At 49.5% G+C, this 24,573-nt stretch overlaps 2 protein-coding genes across 2 annotated transcripts in view; one reads left to right on the top strand and one right to left on the bottom strand.

Moving 5' to 3' along the window:
* ABCC6 (ATP binding cassette subfamily C member 6) overlaps nucleotides 1-7,582 on the bottom strand; it is a gene marked incomplete at both ends in the record, with an annotated part of 59,668 nt that extends 52,086 nt beyond the window's left edge. The window contains 4 exons of the mRNA XM_080703942.1: nucleotides 2,808-2,936; nucleotides 3,070-3,195; nucleotides 6,277-6,459; nucleotides 7,550-7,582. Of these exons, the coding sequence (XP_080560068.1) occupies nucleotides 2,808-2,936; nucleotides 3,070-3,195; nucleotides 6,277-6,459; nucleotides 7,550-7,582 (471 nt within the window). The remainder of the gene's footprint in view (nucleotides 1-2,807; nucleotides 2,937-3,069; nucleotides 3,196-6,276; nucleotides 6,460-7,549) is intronic.
* A 3,143-nt stretch (nucleotides 7,583-10,725) lies between these two features.
* Nucleotides 10,726-24,573, top strand: part of LOC308269141 (BOS complex subunit NOMO3) — a gene marked incomplete at both ends in the record, with an annotated part of 51,340 nt that continues 37,492 nt past the window's right edge. Inside the window, 6 exons of the mRNA XM_080704319.1 lie at nucleotides 10,726-10,890; nucleotides 14,990-15,079; nucleotides 17,516-17,561; nucleotides 21,363-21,463; nucleotides 22,088-22,194; nucleotides 23,940-24,012. Of these exons, the coding sequence (XP_080560445.1) occupies nucleotides 10,726-10,890; nucleotides 14,990-15,079; nucleotides 17,516-17,561; nucleotides 21,363-21,463; nucleotides 22,088-22,194; nucleotides 23,940-24,012 (582 nt within the window). The remainder of the gene's footprint in view (nucleotides 10,891-14,989; nucleotides 15,080-17,515; nucleotides 17,562-21,362; nucleotides 21,464-22,087; nucleotides 22,195-23,939; nucleotides 24,013-24,573) is intronic.

Genomic DNA, 24,573 nt, shown 5'->3' with positions numbered 1-24,573 from the left:
TGTGTGTGTGTGTGTGTGTGTGTGTGTGTGTGTGTGTTGCTAGGGATTGAACCCAGAAGCCTTCTACCTCTGAGCTACACCCCACCCCTATTTAATTTTTATTTCAAAACAGGGTCTCACTAGGTTGATACGAGTCTCACTGCTTGCTGAGGCTGGCCTTGAACCTGTGGTCCCCCTGTCTTGGCCTCCCTGGTACTGGGATTACAAGTGTGCGTCACCACACCTGGCTAGAGGTCAATCTTTGTAGACATCTACCCTTAAGGACAATGCCTTTTTACCTACTTCTTTTAGGCTCAAGAAATGATGGCGTGGGCCCTGCTGCAGCCTGGCCTTTGGCTTCCAGGCAACTCCACCTGCCAGGGCCTAGGCTGAACACACCGTCGATGAAAGCGGTTCTCAACAGATGGGCGGTTTTGCCCCCCAGGGGACACTTGGCAGTATCTGGAGGCATTCGGGGTTACCGCAGTGTGGGGGTGCTGCGGTATCTAGCGGGCTAGGCTGGGGTGCCACTGAACACCCTGCAATGGGCGGGACGCTCCTCCACCCACAGAGAACCGTCTAGCCTGAACGTCCGCAGAGCCGAGCCGTGCAAACCCCTCTAGTCTATGTATTTTTCTTTATGCTGAGACCATGATCCCCTGTGTCTCCTAACATATTGCTGCTTCCAGATTAGAAAATTGAAACATGGGTGCGTGTGCAAGAGGAGTGTGTAAGTATGGATGAATGGGAGTGTGGGGAGGGCACATGTGTGAGCACGAGTACATGCACATGCATGTAATATAAGAGCACGTGTGCATATCTGTACCCAGGTTGTATGTGTGTGTGTGGCCTTTTGGACTTGCATGCATGAAGTGTGGATGGGGGCACGACACAAGTGTGCGTCCAGCATACAGTGGAGTGTGCAATGTCAGAGTGTAAGCCAATGGGAGTTTGTGTTGTTAAAAAAATATATGAAGCCAGGTATGGTATCTGGCTTCATGGTATGCGTGTAATCCCAATACTTAAGAGTCTGAGACAGGAAGATCAGAGGTTCAAGATCAGCCTCAGTGGCTTAGTTAGGCCTTCAGCAACTTAGCCAAACCCTAATATTAAGGGGGAAAAAAGGAGCGGGTGTGGTGGTGCACACTTGTTACCCCAGTACTTGGGAGGCTGAGACAGGAGGATCGCAGGTTCACGGCCAGCCTCAACTGTTTAGTGAGGCCCTTTGCAACTTAGTGAGATCCTGTTTTAAAAAAAAAAGGAAGGAAGAAAGAAAGAAAGAAAGAAAGAAAGAAAGAAAGAAAGGAAGGAAGAAAGGAAGGAAGAAAGAAAGAAAAGAAGTCAGGCATGGTGGTGCACACCTGTAATCCTAGTACTTGGGAGGCTGAGACAGGTTCGAGACCAGCCTCAGATACTTAGTAAGGCCCTTCGCAACTTTATGAGCCCCTGTAATCCCAGCATTTGGGAGGCTGAGACAGGAGGATCGCAGTTCGAAGACAGCCTCAGCTACGAGGCCCTTTGCAACTCAGTGAGACCCTGTTTCAAAATAAAGAATAAAAAATAGGGCTGGGGCTGTACCTTGGAAGTAGAATGCCCCTGGGTTCCATCCCTAGTACAGCATAAAACAAACAAACAAACAAACAAACAAACAAACTAGGGCCAGGGTGTATCTCAGAGGTAGAATATCCCTGGGTTCAACCCCCAGTACCATAAGTAAATAAGTAAGTAGGGCTGGGAAAGGGAAATAAAGTCTGAGCTGTAACACCAGTGAGCCTAGAGATGGCTACGTGAAGTGAGATGACGAGCCAGGCGCAGGAGGGCAGGTCCTCCTGACCTTGCTCGGATGCGGCAGCTCACGGAGTCGATTGCGTAGAAGCCAAGCGTAGATTGGTAGCTGTGAAGCTGGGAGGGGAGGAGGGAGGAAGGATAGGGGGAGACTGTCACCAGGTCCAGGTGGGTGGGAAGAACACCTCCTAGTGTTCTACTGCACGGCAGTCACTGTAACTACGTATAGCGTATTGGACATTTCAAAATAGCTGGAAGAGAGGAATGTACTAACCACAAAGAAATGGTGGCTGCAGGAGGCGATGGATGTACTCTGTACCCTGACTTGATCACTATGCAATGTTTAGGTGCGTCAAAACATCACCCCATACCTTATGAACATGTACAATTATTATAAATCATCTAAAAACAACATGAAGCCATGCGTGGTGGCACGTGCCTGCATTCCCAGTACTTGGGAAGCCGAGACAGGAGGATTGCAGGTTCAAGACTGGCCTCAGCTACATAGTGAGACTTTCAGCAACTTTGGGAGACCTTGTTTCAAAACAAAACAAAACAAAATAATAAAAGGGCTAGGGGGTATACCTTGAAGGTAGAATCCCTCTGGGTTTAATTTTCAGTACCACATATAAATAAAACAAAGAAACAAATACATACATACATACATCATACTTGGGAGCCTGAGTCAGGATTATTGCAGATCTGAGGCCAGCCTCAGCAACTGAATAAGACCCTGCTTCCAAAAACATAAAATAGGGCTGGGGGTTCAGCCCAGAGGTAGAATGACCCTGGACTACATATGCACACACGTGCACACACACATCGCACACCGCACGCATACACACTTACACATACTCATGCACACACACACATGAGATGACAGATCCCTACTTATGCACGAGGGTGTGTTTGTGCGCATCTGAGTGGTTTGAGTATGTGAGTGTGTCTGTGTGGAGGGTAAGTCAAGCATGGAAAGCGGGGGATAGGAGCTCACGCTCGAAACCGACATAGTGGTTTGCCCAGGTGAACTCGTTCCTACTCACCCCTCCTGCGGCCTGCTGGGCGATGCTGACAGCTGGCAAGAGACAGCAGAGCAGCCAGTAGCCGAACATCAGCCCAGATGCACGAACTCCCTTTTTCTTCTCCACAAAAATCAGGAACATGGCGAAACACTGTTCAGAGTCCGGAAGGTCCAGTTAGGTGGAGCTGAGCTGGGGTGGAAGGGGAGACTCCATTCCTCCCCTCCCAGCCCAGGGCGAGAAGGCAGCAGCCGGAGCTCCAGAATGCAGTAGAGGAGCCCATTACCATGGTGACGAGCCACACAGTAGGGTGGATGAGCGACTCTGGGGCCTGGCGCACTCCCTGCCAGATTTTCCAAAGAGGGACAGCCACGGTGAAGGTACAGAGGAGGATGAGGATAAACCCAAGCACCTGGGAAGAAAGGCTCAGGTGAGGCGGGGGCAAAAAAAGAAACGTGGCGGCCGCAAATCATGCCCCATTGTTAGGCAGCTCTTGACATCCCTAGGAGGAAGAGGGTCTCGTAATGACCCCCACGTCACGAGCCATCAAAGTGTGCGTGTGGAGAGTGCAGAGGCACCGGGCGGACCAAGCCTGGCCTCTACCTGTCTCGTAAATCATGCACACCGGGATGTGAGCCAGCCCAGCGTGGTCAAGAGTGCTTTGAGCGTGAAGACATGCTGTGAAGTGAAATTTACTCCCTGGGTTAAAAAGTTATATCCTCTTCAAGCCATCTGTAATCTCTGCTGTTAAGTCTATGAGAAACTTTCTGATGGGCCAGAAAGCTTCCATAGTCATGTGTCTACTATGTCTGTCTGTCTGTCTGTCTCTCTCTCTCTCCCTCTCTCTCTCCCTCTCTCCCTCTCTTTCTCTCTCCCTCTCTCTTTCTCTCTCTTTTCCTTTATTTTGGTACTGGGGATGGAACTCAGGGGTACACCCCTAGCCCCATTTTATTTTTTTAAATTTGGAAACAGGGTCTTACTAGGTTGCTGAGAGTCCTCCTTACTTGCTGAGGCTGGCCTTGAACCTGTGACCCTCCTGGTCAGTCTCCCAAGGATTGGGATTACAGGTGTGTACCACACCCACCGGGCTTTGATTTCTCTTAGGAATAGGAGTGGCTCTCTGGAAGTGCTGTGGGAAGCTCCCCAGCTGTCCTGAAGTGGGGCTGCAAAGGCATCTGCGTGCTGAGCCACACCTGCTCACATCTGTTTTTGTATACCTCGGAGCTGAGGACGGTTTTCGCACTTTTAAATCAGTGAGGAAAAGAAATCAGAGGAAGCCTAAGATGAGCTGGATGTGGTGGCACATGCTTGGAATCCCAGGACTTGGGAGGCTGAGACGGGAGGATCGCAGATCTGAGGCTAGCCCTATAGCAATTTAGTGGGACCTTGTTTCAAAATAAAAAGTAAAATAGGGCTGGGAGGTATAGCTGGGAGGTAGAATATCCTGAGTCCAATCCCTAGTACCACCAAAAAAAGAAAGAAAAGAAAAAGAAGCACAATACGTTATGACGTGAACATTAAATGAATTTTACAATTTAGTGACCATAAACAAGGTTTATTGAAACAGTCACATCTCTTTATTCTCTGCTGTCTGTGGTTGTTTTAATGAGAATTTTTTTTTTTTTTTTGTGTGTGTGTGTGTGTGGTACTAGGGATTGAACCCAGAGGTATTCTACCTCTGAGCTATACCCCCATCTCTATTTTTTATTCTTTATTTTGAAACCGGGTCTCACTAGGTTGCTGAGGGCCTCGCTAAGTTGCTGAGGCTGGCCGTGAACTGCGATCCTCCTGTCTCAGCCTCCTAAGTGCTGGGATTACAAGCGTGCGCCACCACGCCTGGCCAGAGCTGAGTATTTGGAAGGAAGACTTCACGGCCCTCAAAGCTTCAGATATATACGGTCTGGCCCTTTCAGTTTGCTAACCCTTGGAAAAGTGACAGGCAATAGAGCCAGAATGAATGAAGTGGTCTGGGAGCCAGGGAAGGGGGTACACCTCTAAGCTCAGGACTTGGGAGGCTGAGATGGGAGGACCGCAGGTCTGTGCTCAGTCTCAGTAACTTAGTGAAAGCCTGTTTCAAAATAAAAAGAGCTGGGGGTGTGGCTCAGAAGTAGAATGTGCCTGGGTTCAGTTCCCAGTCCAAAAAGAAAAAAAAAGAAAAAAAAAAAAAGAAAGAAAGAAAGAAAAAGAAAAGAAAAAGAAGAAAAGAAAAAGGAAAAAGTGGGGAAAAGTCTTGGAATAAATTAACTTAAAAAAACATTCCTGTAGTCATTTGGAAGACAGGATAGAAAAGCTTGCCCTTCCAACACACTAAAATAAACATAATTTACAAACCTGTTCAGTAGTACTAAGAGTAGGGAAACAAAAATAAATGCCTAACAGCCAGGCATGGTGATACACAACTGTAATCCCAGTACTTGGGAGGCCCAGACAGGAGGCTCACAGGTTTGAGGCCAGTCTCAGTAGCTTAGCCTCACTTGTGAGAACTTGTTTCAAAACAAAATGAAACAAAAAGGGAAGGTTCTGAGGTATAGCTAGAGGTAGAAAACTCCAAGTTTCAATCCCCAGTAACACACACACACACACACACACACACACACACACACACACGGCATAACTGGGCTAGGGGATGTAGCTCAGTGGTAAAGTGTACGCTCAGCACACATTACTCCTGGGTTTAATCTCCAGCACCAAAAATTCAGACACAATCAAAACAGTTTGTTTTAAGCCAGGCAGGGTGGCGCACACCCGCAATTCTAGTACTTGGGAGGCTGAGACAGGAGGATCGCAGGCTGATTGGCAGCCTCAGCAACTTAGTGAGGCCCTCAGCAACCTAACGAGACCTGTTTAAAAAAAAAAAAGTAGCCAGGCGTCGTGGCGCACGCTTGTAATCCTCCATGCTTGGGAGGCTGAAACAGGAGGATCACGCAGGTTCGAAGCCAGCCTCAGCTACTTAGTGAGGCTGTCAGCAACTTAGTGAGACCCTCTTTCCAAATAAAATATAAAATAGGTCTGGGAGTATAGCCTGGAGGTAGAAAGCCCCTGGGTTCCACCCCCAGTACCACCAAAAAAAAAAAAGTAGAGCTGTGGGCATAGGTCAGAGGTGGAATGACCCCAGGTTCAGTCCCTAGTAACACACACACACACACACACACACACACACTTGTGCACACACACATACATACCCTGTTTACTTAAAAAAGATAAAGTCACCTTGGGTGCCCTGTACACTGTCGAGAGATGTGTGTGTGTGTGTGTGTGTGTGTGTGTGTGTGTGTGCGCGCGCACGCGTGCGTGCAGGTATTTTCACAACTTCAGAGTCTGTCGGGGGACTTTGATCCACTAAGTAAGTTTGCCTCTGCAGTCGTAGTATTGATCTGCTCGCGGACAGGCTTTCTCCTGGCCCTCACCCCAGGTGCTCCCTGCCCCCTGGCGGGGAGCGTCACTCCCCGCGGGGTCTCCCCGCCCCGCTGTGTGCCCCTGCTCCCGGAGGTACCATTTTAACTTTGAAGAGCGGGGACATCCGGAGGTAGCCCCGGCCATGCTTCTGGAGGTAGAGGAGGTAGATGGGGCCCAGAACCCAGAGGTACAAGGGGGGCAGCCAGACCCCGGTGGCCCTCAGGAGGCAGGGGCTCAGCAGGCGGTGGGCGGCAGGCTCCGGCTCTGTCTGGTTCCAGACCTGAAGCAAACACCAATGGAATTTTAGGGTGATACAGAACTGGGATCCCAATCTCACCTGCCTGTGCGACCAGGCACCTTTCTGGAACCTTAACATTTCCATTTGGGGCCCCTTTGAATTCCCATTGACGCTGTTAGGTAGATACCATCACCATACTTATTTGCCAGAAAAGGAAGCCAAGGCCCAGAGGTGGAGGAACTTGATGGATGCTGCCCGGCTGAGAAGCTGCTGGCGTTGGGATTTGAACTTGGGAACCGGGTCCCAGAGTCTCGTAGACCTGGGCTCCGTGAGCGCTGGGCAGAACTCTAGGTGGCAGAGGCTACTGTCCCCGTTTCACAGATGGGGAGACTGAGGCCCCGAGAGGGGAACTGTCCCCTTCAGACCCACACAAACAGAAAGTGGTTCAGATGCAGGTGTATCTGCCCCAAGGCTCGTTCTGCCCCCATGACCTGGATCCGTGATTTTTATCCAAGAGGAAATTTGAAATAGGAAGTTTAGGGGACTCGGCTGCGTGGGTGACCCACCCACGCTTGCTGGTGGTCCTGACCCCAGCCTCTCTGGGTCTCCGTTTCCTTCCCTCTGAAGGACCTGCAATGAGATCAACCCCCTCCCCCACGAAGCTCCTGCTAAGCCGGTTGTCAGCAAAAAAGCACACAGGGCAACTCTGGGCTCAGAGCAAGCCCTCGATTGACATCAAATTTCCTTATTGCCCCACCTCCTAGGCCCCTGGATGCTGGGAACTCCCACCCCATCTGCACCCGTGAACGCCACTCCCTGGAGAGCAGAGCCAGAGCAGGGTGGGAGAGAACCAGGAGTGGGGGGCAGCAGCTGGAAGCGGCTGTCTGGGGAGCAAGGGGTTGGGGAGGGTCCAGGCGCTGTTTGCACAGCACGGCCAAAGCTCCAGCAGCTGGCCTTTCACACAGTACTGGGCTAGGTGACAGGGCTCACATCCCATGCGGCCCGGATTGCAACCAAAGAGCAGGTCTCTGCTCCTGAGGCCAAGGCTTTGGGGACCCCTCCCTCCGTAATATCACAGCCCGCGATGGTAAACCAATCCCGGGAAAGCACAGTGGGCGGCGTGAGGACTCACCCTGACCCCTGCGCAGGTCTCCGGAGCCGCCATGGGATGCCCTCGGTGGGGTGCCCGGGTCAGAGCTCTGGGCACCCTCGGTGCGGTGCCTGGGTCACAGCTCCGGTCTGTCTGTCCGTCCTCTGTGAATCCCAGGCAGCCAGCTCTGTACTCCCGACAGGAAAGGGGCGGGTCAGGGCGGGATTGGAGCTGGAGGCCAGGGCAAGGTCCGGCTGTGCAGTTGGGTAGGGATGGCTCTGGCGAACAGAGGTGCGTGGAGGAGGAGCCAGGTGGAGGGGGTGCGCGGGGGAACCTAGGTGGGCATCCAGGGAGGGGATCCCGGAAGCCCTGTGAGTGCAGTGATCCCCACCCCACGCTGGGTGGGGGGTTATCATCCCGAGGTCTCAAACGCTTAGGACCCAGCAATTTCAGAAACAAATTCTGGTGAAAGAAGCAATGGGTGTCCACGTGTTGTAACAGGAGACAGCGGCGGTGGCCAAGTATCCAGCCACCGGGATGGAAGCTGGCTAGATGTAGGGCAATGGGAAGAATTTCAGATTTTTTAATAAAGAGTACAGCGCAGTGCTGAGCACACGGTAGGTGCTGGATCACTTAGGGTTATTATTAGCATCGATTATCATTTACTCCTTGGCTGAATAACCAGTAGTTTAGAATGGCGTTGCAGAATTATATCAAATATGGAAAGATGATTGCTAAACACTGTAAAAAAGATGATAGGAAAGAAGGATATGAAACTCTTAAAAAGGAAAAGCACACCGGGCATGGCGGCGCATGGCTGTGCATGGCTGTACTTGGGAGGCTGAGACAGGAGGAGTGCAGGTGTGAGGCCAGCCTCAGCAACTTAGCGAGGTTCTCAGCAACTCAGTGAGCCGCTGTTTAAAAAAATAAATAAATAAAAACAGCTGGGGCTGTGGGTCAGAGGTAGAATGCCCCTGGGTTCAAGCCCCAGTACTGCAAAACAAAACAGACAAACAAAAGCAAAGAATATGCCCAAGTTAGGGGAAGCCAGTCATTTTCTTCCCTGTCCCGAGTCTTAATACAAGGCGTGTGGCTTGTTTCAAAGGCCACAGGAATGACTTTGTAGCATGAACACATATGCATAGACGAATAGATGAAAATATACTGTGACCGTGGCAAGGGATCCTCATGTTCTTTTCCATTTTCTTTCTTTCTGCAATGATTGCGCATTCCTTTCAAGGCAGGAAGGGAAAACCCAGCTTTTTCAGAGTTCAGGCACCCGGTGTGCTCTGGCTGCCCTGAAACTTCTGCAGGTCTGGCCCTAATCTTTTCCTCCAGCCTCACCTCCTGCAGGGCCTTCCCAGTGGGGGTCCCCCAGCCTCGCTTCCCCAGGTCTTTTTTAGTCTCCCCACGCCCCAGTCTGGGGTCCAGCCAAGATCCCTCCAGCTGTCCTGCTCCAGTTTGCTGAAAGAGCAGGTTCACGAGAACCCAGGGTTTGTCTGAAGGCGGAATGTTGTTTATACTGGAATCACACGTGTTTACTGGAGGTGGCTTGGGCGGAGGCGGATGGAAATTCTGGGGAAGCCAGAGCCCCCTCTTCCTGCAGGCTGCTCCTTCTGGTCGGCATCACCACCGTGCTGGCGCTCTCTTTCTGCGCACGTCTCCAGGTGAATTGGAAGCAATGGTCAAGAAGTCAGAAAGACACAGAGGAAACCAGCTGGGCTGAACCAAGAATAAGATGTGGGGATCCCAACATCTGTTCTTTAGGTCTAAGAGACCAGCCTGTGTCTGTGTGGATTTCTAGATAAGTCTTTTTCCCTTGACTTCCTGTTCTGTACAGTGAGCATTTCCCTAGGCCAATATCTCCTAGTTGGTGGTTTCCAACACCATGATGATTTGGTAAGACAAACTAGGGCTTCGTGTTAAGGGAGGCAAAAGGTACGTGCTTCAGTTGTGGTTATAAAGAACCACCCCCATTAATTACTATTTAAATAGCTTCTATGAGGGAATGGTTGGGAATCTCACTGTATTTTGAGTAGGAATGCAGAGTGAGAACCTGAAATGAGATGGGCTCTGACTAAGAAGACCCCCTGTCGATGTATCGTTCCCGACCATAGTACAGTGTAAAGTTGTGATTCTTAGCTGTTTGTTGGTTAAGTTTTAGCCACGATGTCAAATTTCAGTGGAAGTCTTCTCTGATCCCATCATTTAGAAAGAAAACAAAACAAAAAACCTATTAGAATAAAGTACTGGGTTTTTTAAGGAGCAAACAAAAACATTCCAAATATCAGGTCAGAAAAGCAATTTTTGTCCATTTGATGTATGACTTCTAATTAAATTCTGGCTACATTATACGTTCAGCCTTTTAAAAAAAATACAACATGCTGATATTTGAACTGTTTTCAGACAAATCATATTTCTTCTTAGGGAATAAATGCAAAATGAATTAAATCACATGCACCTCGAGCCTATGGGTGAAAACCCTCTCAAAATCTGCCCCTGTACTGATCTTAGAGCTGGCATTAAAATAGGTTTGAAACCAGGCACTATGGTGCGTGCCCGTAATCCTAGTACTTGAGAGTCTGAGACAGGAGGATAGTGGGTTTCAGGGCCAGCCTCAGCAACTTAGCAAGATCCTGTTTCAAAATTAAAAAAATAAAAATAAAAAGGGCTGAAGGTGTAACTCAGATATAGAATGCTCATAGATTCAATCTCAAGTAGGAAAAAAATAAAAATACCCTTTTTAGTATTATGCTGAACTTAAAATATTTTGCTTAAAAAATTACTGATTATCATGGAAACATCTACCAATTTACAAATTTATTTTTGAGATCCCTTGTGAAATATGTGGTCTAAAAACAATAAACTTGACCGGCGCTTCGATCCACAAAGTCGTCCTTCCCCGCTGTGATCAATGAACCTAAAGAAACCAGCTTTGGAATTCGCGCTTGTACAAAAGCACCTTCCGCTGCACCTGCCAGAGGGCGCGCGGAGTCCTCCAGGCCACCAGGGGGCATAGGCGACCTGGTTTCCCTGTCGCGCATGCGTCGAAGGGCGTTGGCGCCGGAGGCGTGGGCGTGGCCTCGCAGCGCGCCTGCGCGGTGTCGCCGGCGGGGCGGGGCCTGGCTGTCACCCGGCGTAGAGGAAGGAGCCGGCGGCGTGCGCTGGAGGGGCGGGACTGCGCGGCCTGCGGAGGGTCTGGCGAGGGAGGCCGGGCCATGCGGGCGTGCCGGGACGCCGGGCCCATGGGGGTCGCCGCTGCCGTGCTGCTGCTGCTGCTGCTGCTGGGCGGCGTGGGGCCGGCGCGCGGCTCCGAGGACATCGTGGTGGGCTGCGGAGGCTTCGTCAAGTCGGACGTGGAGATCAACTACTCGCTCATCGAGGTGAGGGCGGCCCGGCCGGGGCTCGCGGTGTGGCCCTGGGGCCGTCGCCCCGCTCCCCTGGGCCGCCGTGGCCTCCACCAGCCCCTTCCCTCCGCCCAGTTGTGCTTTACGCGGGCTCCCGCCGCCCTCCCCTGCCCGCCAGATGGGGGTTCTCCAAGTGGGGTCAGCGGCGGAGCTCGGGTGCCAGAACGCCGGTTTTCCAGAATCCAGACCCCCAGGTCCCCCAGAGTCAGACCCCTGAGTCGCAGATCTTCCCAAATCTGTAATCTAGAATTTAGAGAACGCAGGTCTCACCCCAAACTCCACAACCCAGACCCCGCTCCCCACCCCAGGGTGCAGCGCAGCGTGCTTCCAAACCCCCCAGAAAGCTTTTAGAGCTCCCTGACACCCGTCCCATGGATCCTTGCCCTGTCGAGCGGTCTTGTAACCTCCAGGGCCGGAGAACTGGGTGTTTGCTCCCCTCCACCCGCACACGCTCCTTTTCGGAGAGTTGTTATAACAAGCTGCCCTAGTTGCCATTCTGAGAAGTTATTGGAATTACACTAGAGATTTGTGTAGAAGGTTGTTTTTTTTTTAAATTAAGTTGTAAAGGCCTGTTAAGTGGTCATCAGTCTGGTGGGATTATGGCCCAGAAAGCTTCTGAGCAGAGGATGGATGGTAGTGGTGGAGAACACTTGTCAGGGTGCGCAGGAGGGAACTGGAGGACTCGTTTTTAGGAAGGAATAGAAGATAATGGAGTAATTCTAACGGAGAGGAAATGGAAGACGCTATTAACAGGGGCATGGTAGGTGATTTGAGAGAAAGAAAAAGAGGCCAGAAGATGCCCAAGAGAAGGAACAGGGATAAGACCCCCGAGGCCATCTGCAGGTACCTTTGAACTGCCCCAGTGTGGGCCCTGTTGGGTGTTCTTCAGAGCAGGTTGGGGAGGAAGTCCATTCTGCAGCCAGCATCCCTTTGACCTGGCCTTGCCCCAGCTCCCAGGCTTTTACCTGTAGGGTGGTGTTGGGAGACAACTGCCACCCTCAGCACCAGGGTTTTCCAAGAGGACCAGTAATGATCTTCAAGTCCCTGCTGCTCCTCTGCCCTTTTCAGACATATGAGCTCCTAGGAGCTGCTGGGGACGTGTCACAGGATGTCCAGACCACTTTGTGGGTTTGTAGACTGGGCACTTTTTGAAAGACTTTGTGCTCTTGTAGTTTAACGAGGCTCTGGGAGGAAGGGAAAGGCAGCGGGAGGCCCTGCGCCCATTGGCAGTGCGACCTCGGGAGGGTGTCTTTTGTGATCTTTTGTGAACACACATCAAAGTGTGTTCCTAGCTGGGCGTGGTGGCTCAAGCTTGTAATCCCAGCATTCGGGAGGCTGAGACCGGAGGATAACGGTTTGCGGACAGCCTCAGCTACTTAGTGAAACCCTCTGCAACTTAGTGAGACCCTGTTTCAAAATAAAGAAATAAGAATAGGGCAGGAGGTATAGCTCAGAGGTCGAATGCCCCTGGGTTCCATCCCCAGACCCGCAAAAAAAAAAAAAAAAAAAAAAAAGTGCGTTCCCTAAGCCCTAGGGCTGCCTGTGCAGATGGTTGGAGATACTCGTTCTTTTGCAATTTCTGATTATGAAATTAGACATTTCATATGTATAGTCTTGATGTAGACTTATCATCTTATGTACTGGTCTGTAGGTATTTAAGTAAGATATTACACAGCCATTCCTTGATTGTGTTTTGGGCGTTGACACAACTCTCTTCGCCCTCTCCAGCCTTCTTCCTTTGTGGGTGTTTCCCCATCGTATTCATTCAGTCACCAACTATTTGTTGAGCCCCTGTGCATACTGAAACTTTGTCCATGGTGGGGATGTAGCAGTGGACAGGTCAGACAAAAACCTCTACTCTCAGGGAGTTGATACTGTGTTCTTTAACAGTAGCCTCTACTGTTAAAAGGAAAAATCATATTGTTTTTAAAAATACTTTAGCAATCAAGAGATTCCACATTAAAAACTGGACTCCTGATTTGTCTGGAAAACCAGCTGGTCTTTGGCTACAAAGCTTGGCTTGGGGTTTCTGGATCCCTGAACCCCTTTAGAGGAATGGCCACTGACCCTGCCCCCCTGGGCTGGTAAATTTCTAAATTTCCAGGCTTTAAATGCATGCATCTTTATTTCTTTATGACTTGGAGCACGTTCATATTTGTATTTTGGAGTATTTAGCATACATAGGTCTCTGTCCTGGGCTGTGGAGTGTGAGCGCTGGTTGCTGCCCACAGGAGCTTAGGCTCTAGGTGACACTGCGCACTGTTCTCTTCCCAGGCTCGCAGATTTTAAGTTTGTTGCTTTGCACATCTTGGCTGGTAAGATCCGACTGTCATTTCTGTATCTTGGTCACGAGCACTGGCATCAGACCCAGCAGCCTCCTTTTCTAGGTGTAGAAACAGGCTCAGAGTGGCTGAATCAGGCAGGTACAGTTAGGGAATTCCTAGAGCTCAGTCTGCCCTACCAATTGCACCGTGTGATGTTAAGTAGTGATACAAACTACTTTCTTTGGCCAGGCGTGGTGGCGCACGCTTGTAATCCCCGCACTTGGGAGGCAGAGACAGGAGGATCGCGCAGGTTCGAAGCCAGCCCCGCGCGCTGGCTTAAGAGACCCTGTTTCCAAATAAAAATGTAAAAATAGGTCTGGGAGTGTAGCCCAGAGGTAGAAGGGCTTCCAGGAACCCCAGTACTACCAAAACAAAAAACAAACAAAAAACTACTTTCTTTTTTGAGCCCGTACCCTGTGCCAGTTGCCTAGTGTACATTGATGCGAATCTGTTTAGCCACCGTGAGGGAGAGTAGCTCTTTCTACCCATGCAGGCACTGGCCTCTGCAGGCTGAATGGGTGCCCCAGGTCGCCCAGTATGTGGAAGGCCCAGATGCAGCTTGTGAGTCTTCTTGGGTGAGCATACCGTGTCTGCTAATGCTCAGGACACAAGTTGTAGAGTCTTCGAGGAGAGGATATATATCAAATGTCTTTTGATCTCTTTTTATTTTGATAATGAAAGTTAAGAGAAAATTAAGTTCCTAGGTGACTCTTCCTCCAAATAGGTGGGATTGTTTGTGGCTAATAATGCAGGTGTCCAGTTCTCATCCCAGACCTTTCAGCTGAGAAAGTGAGGTGGGACCGGGTGCGGTGGCGCACGCTTGTGATCCCAGCATTTGGGAGGCTGAGACTGGAGGATCGTGGTTTGCGGGCAGCCTCAGCTACTTAATGAGGCCCCGTGTAACCTATTTATTTATTTATTTATTTATTTATTTATTTATTTATTTATTTATTTATTTATTTATTTATGGTACTGGGGGTGGAACCCAGAGGCTTTTCTACTTCCGAGCTATACTCCCAGACCTATTTTTATACTTTATTTGGAAACAGGGTCTCACTAAGTAGCTGAGGCTGGCTTCAAACCTCTGTGATCCTCCTGTTTCAGTCTCCCAAGTGCTGGGATAACAAGCGTGCGCCACCACGCCTGGCTTGGCCCTGTGTAATTTAGTGAGACTCTGTTTCAAAATAAAGAATAAAAAATAGGGCAGTGGGGGGGCTTAACAATCTGCTTTTTTTTTTTTTTTGTGGTACTGGGGTTCCTGGAAATCCTTCTACTTCTGGGCTACATTCCCAGACCTATTTTCATATATTTTTATTTGGAAACAGGGTCTTTTAAGTCAGCGAGGCTGGCTTCGAACCTGTGTGATCCTCCTGTCTCCATCTCCCAAGCGCGGGGTGCTCCACCATGCCCGGCAAGACTCTACATTTTACTAAGCAGACTTGTTTTACTAACAGTAGAGAATTTGCTTTAGACCCGGAAACTTATATGAACCAAGTAGAGACAGCCAGTAAAATAAACTGAAAAGCATTGAAAAACAAGACTTTTGGGGAAGGCTTTAGATGATTTCTAATCGGAGAAACATAAATTACATTACTTTGGGGTGAGTTTGTCTTTATTTCCCTCTGTCCCTTGTACCCGGTGTCCATAGGCAGCACGGAGCAGGTCCCCGGCAAATGCAGTGACTGAGTAATGTATGTAGTTAATTCTCAAAGGTGATGTCTCATTATGCCTTCTGTTTCTTTCTTTCTCAGATAAAGTTGTACACCAAGCATGGGACTTTGAAATACCAGACAGACTGTGCCCCTAACAATGGCTACTTTATGATCCCCTTGTATGATAAGGTAAGAGGCAGAGGCACTGCAGACTTGACCGGCTTGTCTTTTATGATGGGAAGTCATTAGTGTGGTCCATGGGGCCATGCAAACTGGAGCAGCCGGCCGCTCCCACACGAGCGGGCGCTCATTGGCCTCGTAAATGATTAGTAGAATATGGCATTGCTAGCCAAATTCCAAGGGAGATAACTTAAGAACTGGGCCAGTTGAATCCATCTGGCGACCTCTGGAGACCTTGTGGTTGTCACAGCTGTTGAGAAGTGCTGTGGTCCCTTGGCGGAGGCCAGGATGAAGCTGAACGTCCCACAGGCGGCCCAGGGCAGCCTGAAGCCCAGCCGAGAGCCCCTGGGCTGAGAAGCTGATCTGATGGGACCCTTTATTTGTGACTGGCTTAAAATAGTATTAGAAAATTATAGCCGGGCGTGGTGGCGCACGCTTGTAATCCCCATGCTTGGGAGGCAGAGACAGGAGGATCGCGCAGGTTTGAAGCCAGCTGTGCTGGCTTAAGAGACCCTGTTTCCAAATAAAAATATAAAAACGGGTCTGGAAGTGTAGCCCGGAGGTAGAAGGGTTTCCAGGAACCCCAGTACCACCAAAAAAAAAAAAAAAAAGAAAGAAAGAAAATTATAGAAGTAATAATGGGATTCTATAAGCACCATGGGAAAAAATTGAGGTCTTTAGAGGTATACGAAATAAATTTGTACCCTTTCGTCTGATTCCATCACTTTCCTCCCTTTGATAAAAGTTTTGATATATATCTTAACAGGTTGCTCTCTGTTTATAGTTACGCAGGTATCTATGAATGTACACACATGTATGTGCATGTACATACAGATGCATGTGACATCTATGCATCCAGGCACACCTCACCTACACAGTTCACACATTTCAGCTTTTTATTTGGAAATAAAAATACATTCATAGGAAGTTGCAGACAGTGTACATAGTTTTGATTTTGATTTTTTTTTAAAGATACAAATGTAATTAAACAGAATTATTCTGCCATTTGATTCCCCTCCCCCATGAAGCATTACTGTAAGGGGAATTACTCTTTCCAGTCCATACCTTAGCATTAGCACGTGTATAGATATATTGCTGCCTTTCCAATGATGGCTTCAGATATCAGCATTAAGCTCAGCCTAATCTAGTTGATCACCTCTCAAATGATGGACTTTTCCCAATTTTTTTGGTGGGAGTACTTTGGAACGAACCCAGGGGCATTCTACCTCTGAGCTATACCCCTAGCCTTTTAAAAATTAAAAAAAAAAATTTTTTTTTTTTTGAAACAGGATCTTGCTAAGTGCTGAGGCTGGTCCTGAACGTGTAATCCTTATGTCTTAGCCTTCCAAATACTGGGATTACAGGTGTGCCACCATGCCCAGCCCAATTTTTTTATTTTTTATTTTTATTTTTGTGGTCCTGGGGATGGAACCCTTCTACCTCCGGGCTACACTCCCAGACCTATTTTATATTTTATTTGGAAACAGGGTCTCCTCGAACCTGCGCGATCCTCCTGTCTCCACCTCCCAAGGGCGGGGATTACAAGCATGTGCCACTATGCCTGGCGTGCCTAGCTCAATTTTTAAGTTACAGAAATAAATAATCTTGAACTTAAATCTTTATGTAAAATGTATAGGATCAATTTCTAGAGATGGGCTAGTTGGGTCTTGAAATCCATTGTTTTTCACTATTAATACCAATCTCAAGAAACTAGAGTTGATGAGAATAATCTATTATTATTATTTTTTTTTCAGTACTGGGGATGGAACCCAGGGGCTTTCTACCTCTGGGCAATACTCCCAGACCTATTTTTTATATTTTACTTGGAAACAGGGTCTCTTAAGCCAGCTGAGCCTGGCTTCGAACCCGTGCGATCCTCCTGTCTCAGCCTCCCAAGCGCGGGGATGGCAAGCGTGCGCCACCACGCCCGGCAGAATAATCTAACTTTAAGAAATGACTTTAGTTCCTAAGCACGCATGCCAGCCCTTTAGACTCAGCTGTGTAAGGGGTTAATAGAAGACTTGGTTAATAGTATATTTAGCGGCTGAAAAAGTATCCTTAGAACTCTCACCGGGCGTGGTGGCGCACACTTGTAATCCCCGTGCTTGGGAGGCTGAGACAGGAGGATAGCACGGGTCTGAAGCCAGCCTCAGCTACTTAGTGAGGCTCTCAGCAACTTAGTGAGACCCTGTTCCAAATAAAATATAAAATAGATCTGGGAGTATAGCCCGGAGGTAGAAAGCCTCTGGGTTCCACCCCCAGTACCACCAAAAAACAAAAACAAAAACAAAAAAACCTCTCAAATGGGCCTGCTTAGAACACCACTTTTGCTTAGAATTTCATTTCAGGTGTAAAAATGTGAGCTCAAACAGTAGCACTAAGTTACATTAAGCCAGGGTCTTCGGTTCTCATTCCTTTACCTTTCTTTTTCACTTCTCCTGTCAGGGGGATTTCATTCTGAAGATCGAGCCTCCCCTCGGGTGGAGTTTTGGTAAGTTAGTCGTACTTTGTAAGGGGTCACGTTAAATACCGAATATCAGTGTAGATTGGCAGAGTAGAGTGACTGTTGAAATATTAAGGATTTATTTCTAGTGTGGAAGGGAGTTTTTGTAGTGTATCTTTTCTCTCGTCACTTTAATTTGGATTTATCTTAGATCCCTCCGAAGGCTGTCTGTCATCTTTCTTAAAGCAGGCAATCTTCTCACGTACTGTACCTCTTTAGAAACTGCCTTGTGGCAGCGGAACAGTACAGGAACCAAGAGCGGTGTTTCAGTCAGCCGTGACCCAAAATACTTAATGACAGCAACTTAGAGGAAGGAAGAGCTATTTGCTTACAGTTCTGGAGGGGTCAGAGGTTTCAGTCCAGGTGAGGCCGGGTCCCGTTGGCAGAGCTCAGGGCAGGCGGGGGAAGCCGAGAGAAGACGGCGAAGAAGGGCGGGACAGACTCGAAGTGCCCTCCACCACGCCGCCACTGAATGCCCCTCCTGCCACACCCGGCCTGCCTACCTTGCCACCCAGTCGAGCTGATGACCTGCCAGGGGACTTGCCCAGCGATGAGGTTAGCGCCCTCAGGATTCAGTCATTTCACCCGGGCATCCTTGCGTTGCCACACGCGAGCTTTTCCAGCGGGCATTCTGTCTCCAAACCATAACAAGAGGGAACTTGGTTCTTGTCCTGGGACAGTTTATTTATTTATTTATTTATTTATTTATTTATTTATTTTAGCACCTTCACGTTCTTTTTTTAATTAAGTGAAACTTAAACATTGTGAGATTTACCATCAAAATCCAGATACACCTCTATTGTGTGTGTGTGTGTGTGTGTGTGTGTGTGTGTGCGCGCGCGCGCGCGCGCATGTGTGTTACTGAGGACTGAAGCCAGGGCCTCACACATGCTAGGCAAGTTCCCTACCACCGAGAAGCAACCAGATGTGCTTCTCCTGAGAGGTCAGAAGTTGTGGCAGCCTCGGGCCTCCCCGGCCCCGGCAGCCTTGAGGAGTGACTCCCCGGCCAGCCTCTCTCCCTTGGTTGTGGAGTCCCTGCCCTAGGGACCTGGGAGGGTGGTGGGCCAGTGTTAAGTGTTCAGAACAACTGGTCCACGGCTGGCGGGCACTCAGGCTTGAAAACAGCCCTCCTGCACAGACAGAAGCTACAGGCTCTCCTGCCACAGCGCCTTCAGCTGCGCTGGAGAGTTAGAGATGGGCTCAAGATCAGAAGAGGCTGTGTTTGGACACAGCCGAAGCTTTTGAAGAATGTTTGGGTGGAGTGGGTGAGGGGACCACAGTCCCCAGCCCGGGCAGAGGAGTGGGGCCATTGCTGTTCAGGTCAGGCGGCCCGCAGCTTGTCTGGCTGTGAGGAAGCGCTCAGTTCACAGGCACCTGGCCAGTGCATTCTAGAAGCTGGGGGTGCCGGCCAGCTCTTGGTGGGAGCGGAGGTCACAGTTGGGTGCCCTCTGCAAGTGTTTTGTCTGCCCGCCTCTTGTCTGTCAGTGTTTTTTCTTTTCTCTTCCTTTTTCGTGTGTGGTACTGGGGATTGAGCTCGGGCATTCTACCTCCAGGCTACACCCCCACCTGGTTTGTGTGTTTTATTTTGAAACAGGATCTCACTAAGTTGCAGAGGGCCTCATGAGGCTGCTGAGGCTGGCTGTGAACCAATGATCCTCCTGTCCCAGCCTCACAGTGCTTTTTCTTTTCTTTTTCTTTCTTGCTTTTTCTTTTCAGTACTGGGGATGGAAATCAGGGGCATTCTACCTGCAAGCTACACCCTCGGCCCTATTTTGTATTTTTTATTTTGAAACAGGGCCTCACTAAGTTGGGAAGGACCTCACTCAGTAGCTGAGGCTGGCCGCGAACCTGCGATCCTCTTGTCTCAGCCTCCCAAGTACTGGGATTACAAGCGTGCGCCACCACCACACCCAGCTGCTTTTTCTTTTGATAAGTTTTTTCATTGGATTTTAACATACTCTCAGAAAAAGTGCGCTAAGCACAAGGGTATCACTTGATGAATTTTCTTTTCAACCTGGTGAATTGTCACAAAGTGCACACACCTGTGTACCTCCTTCCAGATCACGAGAGAAAACTTTATTGGTATCCTAGAAGTACCTGTCCCAGCATTAACTGTCCTGCCCTACCCACTGCCCTCACCTTCCAAAGCTTTATACTTCGTAGAGTTGAAATTATTCAAGGTATTTTTTCCCCTATCTACTTTTTCTCATAAGATTCGTCTGTATTGTATGTGGCCCTGGCTCATTCTCTTTCTTGTACAGAGTTCTGATGTACAATGCATCTCTTCTCCTGTTGATGGACTCTTGGGTGCTTCCTGATTTGGGCCACAAAGGATAGCACTCCTACCAGGGATGGCATGGTGGTACTCCTACCTGCAATTCCAGTGCTTGGGAGGCTGAGACAGGAGGATTGCAGGTTGGAGGACAGCCCTCTGCAACTTAGTGAGACTCTGTTTCAAAATAAAATAGGACAGGGTGTAGCTCAGGGGTAGAACGCCCCTGGGTTCAATCCCCAGCACTGAAATGAAACACAAAAAGGCAGCACTGCCGTGAACATTCCTACTCGTCTTTCAGTGTGTATGTATTTGCATCTTAGCTGAGTATGTGCCAGGAAGAAGTGAGATTGTCGGATTACAGGATTTATACTTGCTCAGCTTTAGTGCCCGTCCCCACGCCTGTAGAGTGGGAGTGTAGTTTACTCTAGCCGCATGCGTGCGTTCCAGTTGCTCCACACCTTGGCCAGCCAGTGGTATGATGTCTTTTTCATTTCAGCTGTTCTGCAGGGCGTGGTAGTATCTTCTCGAGGCCCCGACTGCATTCTGTGATGGCCAATGAGATTGTACCCTTTTCATATATTTATGTTCATTTGTCACGGATAGCTCTTTTTGTGAGATCCCTGTTCAAGTCTCTTGCCCATTTGTTTTTGTTGGAAACTTCTGTGCACTAACACAGGCGTGCTGTTTGTCATTTTAACCTTAGAAATCTCCTGGTTTTTCCATTTGTTTTTTCTCTGTTACTCCACACTCTTCCTAACTTCAAAAACTTAACCTTAGCTCCTCTTACGATGACCTCTTCAGTTTTCTCAAAAGTTGAATTTACTACGACTATCGAGATGAGGAGATTGCAGATAATATCCGCATCCCCAGTGTTTCATGAGCTGGGCCCCAGGGTGCAGGCCCACGGGCAGCAGCCGGCTGGAGTTAGCTGTTATCCCTGCTGCCTGCCCTGCTCGCTCCCTCTCCACGTGGTTTAGGTGGCGCAGGGGATTATGGTCCTGGTTTAATGTGCCTGAACTGACGGACTTGTTGGGACAGGCCCGGAGCCTGCTTTGGCTGGTTGGATTGGAGCTTTGTCACAAATGGTAACCATGGGCCTCCCTGTCCCTCAGTTTACCTCTCAGTAAAGGATCTTGTCCCCTAAGAAGGTTATGAGGACTGAAAGCACTTGGCTTGGTGCCTGGGCCGTGGCGAACATTCAACAAGTGAAACTACGGTGCCCACTGAATCTTCAGCGCGACTCCAGCATGCAGCTTGGCTGAAGACAGTTTTTAAGCTCTTTCGCATTCTAAATAGTTTCCCACAGGGCCCGGGGATGGAGCGGGAGGGAAACGTTCCCTGTGTAACGTCTGGCACCTTGGGTTTTGAGTCATGTAAATCTGTTAGGTGTTCAAGGTTAAGTGACTAGAGCAGCCCGGCCATGGCGTGTGTTTTCCCTAGACAGCTGAAGTGTATCTCAGGACACAGGTTGTGCTTGTTCTCATGCCTTCCCCTCTCCCTCCCTCCTTCCCCAGAGCCAACAAGCGTGGAGCTGTACGTGGATGGCGTCAACGACATCTGCACGAAGGGCGGAGACATCAACTTTGTGTTCACTGGCTTCTCTGTGAACGGAAAGGTGTAGCTTTGGAACTTGACTGTCTTTCACATCGCTCTGTGTTATACGCTAAGACTTCTCGGAGGCTTTTTTTTTTTGTCTTTTGGAACTGGGGATTGAACCCAGGGGCATTCTACCTCTGGGCTACACCCCAGCCCTTTTTTATTTTTCAATTTGAAACAGGGTCACAATAAGTTGCCGAGGGTCTTGTGAAATTGCTGAGGCTGGCCTTGAACCTGTGGTACGCTGTCTCAGCCTCCCAAGTACCGAGATTACAGGTGTGCACCAGCCACCATACCTGGCTGCTTTAACCTTTATGTTGGGAGTGAGGCTCTCAAGTTTCCACTTTATATGTGGGGTTCTTACTAGGTTGGGGATCTTGGGAATTTCAGTTTCAGTGGTTTGTAAAATATTGGTGCATCTTTCACTGATGGTGTCTTAGATTCAGTTAAACAGTTATTTTGCTGTCGCTGTCCCTCCCCACCCCGCCCTCAGAAAGAGTATCCATGATTGATACCGTTTTGAAGAGGTCCTTGACCCCAAGAAGGCTCTAGGCTCCCTTTGGGGCCGGGGAGCAGGAATGACGGTGTCTGGTGAGGAGTGACTTCTGCTGTCTGGCGGGTTCTGACCTCCTTCTGCACACAGGTCCTCAGCAAAGGGCAGCCGCTGGGTCCCGCGGGAGTCCAGGTGTCGCTGAGAAACACGGGGACCGACGCGAAGATCCAGTCCACGGTCACGCAGCCTGGCGGGAAGTGAGTGGCGCCGCGTCTCAGGCCCCGCAGCAGCCTCTGAACTGCTTTCTAGCGAGTTCCTGCCCTTCATAGTCCCAAGTTCCTCCTTTGTGAAACGGAAGTCACTTGATCCACCACAGCCCGCAGGGTGGTCAAATACCAGTGAATCCCCGTAGAGCACTGCTGCAGACGGGCACTTAGAGCCGCCGGGGCTGGCCCTGGAGCCCGGCCTGGGGCTGCGTCCTAGCACCCCCATTTCTCACTGTTTGACTTGGGATAAATTGCTTGACCTCTCTGGGCCTCCGTTTCCTGGAACCTACCTCTTAAAGTCACTAGGAAGATTAAAGTAGTATTAGCACTTCAAGCTGGCATAGAGTATGTGCTTCATGTTTGCTCAGCATAGGTTAGTACAATTATGAATGAAAAACAGCCTTTGTCACCGTTACACTGAAACCCTTTCGTAGCTGGAATTGCTGATTATGTGATCAGCCTTGCTGAACCACGAACCACAATCCTCTGGTCTCAGCCTCCCAAATGCTGGGATGACAAGCGTGCACCACCACGCCTGGCCAAACTGATAATTTTAGCATTCAGATGATTACTAACTTCTTTAATACACAAAAGTGGCTAAACGGCAAAATCAAAGTTTTATAATAAGTTTGTCAGTGAATTATCCAATTTAAAAGTTATTATTGTTGAAACTATTTTTCATTTTGAAAACCAGTTTCAAGCCGGTCATGGTGGCGCACGCTTGTAATCCCAGAATTTGGGAGGCTGAGACTGGAGGACCGTGGTTTGCGGACAGCCTCAGCTACTTAGTGAGGCCCTCTGCAACTCAGTGAGACCCTATTTCAGAATAAAGAATAAAAAAATAGGGCAGGGGGTGTAGCTCGGTGGTCGCATGTCCCTGGGTTCCATCCCCAGACCCGCAAAAAAAAAAACCCCAAACCCAGTTTCTTCCCTTGGTTGGCGCCTCTCTGGCCTGGTCGGCAGGAGTGTGCATCCATGACTTTTTGTAGGCAGGTGCAGGTTGGAGGGTTCCTCTTCCCAAATACTCAGGACCTAGAACTGTTTCAGGTTGCGGAATTTTTCATATGCTGGACTATTTCCATATACATCCTACGGCTGAGCAGCCGCGGCTCAGCCCCGCTGGGGGCTCTTGTTCTCCCGTCGCCCTGGAGTCGCCTGTGTTGGCGACTGGCCGCGTCACAGGTGGCCGTGTCACAGGTGCTCTGCACAGGAGCCCAGGTGGCTCGTGTTTGCCTCGCCAGCAGGTCCTGGCTCCTCTGTGGAGGACGCAAGCTCGGCGTCATTTGCCACCCTGTGGCACCAGCCTCGCCGTGTGCTAGCGGCTGCCTCTGCACAGCCTGCCCTTGGGCGCCGCCCTCTGCGCGCCCTGTCCCTATCCGTGCCTGTCGCACCCAGTTGAACGTTCTGGGCCTGATCCCTGCTGAGCTGCAGGGATGGTTTCACGGCAGGAGCCCTGGAGCGAGGGGCGGCCGGGCCTGCCTCCTTCCCGCCGGCACCTGGCGCCCTTTCTCACGCACAGTGGGCACAGTGGATGCCGGGGGGCGCCCTCTCTTGTGCATGTGCAGTCAAGAATGGAAAACCGTTCACGTTCTTTTGACCAGACCACGGGAACACTGTGGCCATTCAAATATCGGCTATTCAAAGCATAACTTTCTTGTGCTGCCAGTGTTAGTCAAAGATTAGAAATACTCGGGTTCTTTGGAGGAGGTTAAATGGCATTTTTTTGTCTTTCTTAGGTTTGCCTTTTTTAAAGTTCTTCCTGGAGACTATGAAATCCTTGCAACCCATCCAACTTGGGCATTGAAAGAGGTGAGCATCTCTGCTTTGTGTGGCCCTCCCATTCCCGTGCTCGTGTGGGGCAAAGGTAGGGACCTCAGTGTACCGTGTGAAGTGCATTTATGTGTCCTCCAGACGTTGCTATAGAGACGAGAGAGAGCGTGTGCACGCGCGCGCGCGCGCGTGTGTGTGTGTGTGTGTGTGTGTGTAATTTATGAGGTAAAACTCAGCGGCTGTCGCACGTGCCCCTGGCGGCGGTTTTAGTTTCAGGCGACAGTGCTGCCTTCCCGCTGTGAAATAGCTGTGCTCTTAACTGTCACTGTTTTAAGCCAGATCAGCGCCAGAACTACACGATGAGATGTATTTGCTGTTTTTTTTTTTTTTTCATTCTGAAACAGAAATCTATAAGTCTACTAAACAGTCTAGAAACCGTTGTACATGTGCCCAAGGAGATCGTGCGAGAATGTTTATTGCAGTTTTGTTTGTAAGCGTGAAAGGTTGTAAACAGCCCAGTCGCCATTAAGAATGAATCGTGGCTCCCTCGCATGAGAATTCTGGATGTGGGCTGTACCGAGGGATCCAGAGCTGTGCACA

The sequence above is a fragment of the Muscardinus avellanarius genome, assembly GCF_963383645.1.
Source record: "Muscardinus avellanarius genome assembly, chromosome: 10".
Taxonomy (NCBI): domain Eukaryota; kingdom Metazoa; phylum Chordata; class Mammalia; order Rodentia; family Gliridae; genus Muscardinus; species Muscardinus avellanarius.
The sequence above is the reverse complement of the archived record's forward strand: the minus strand, read 5'-3'. Positions and strand labels throughout refer to the sequence as shown.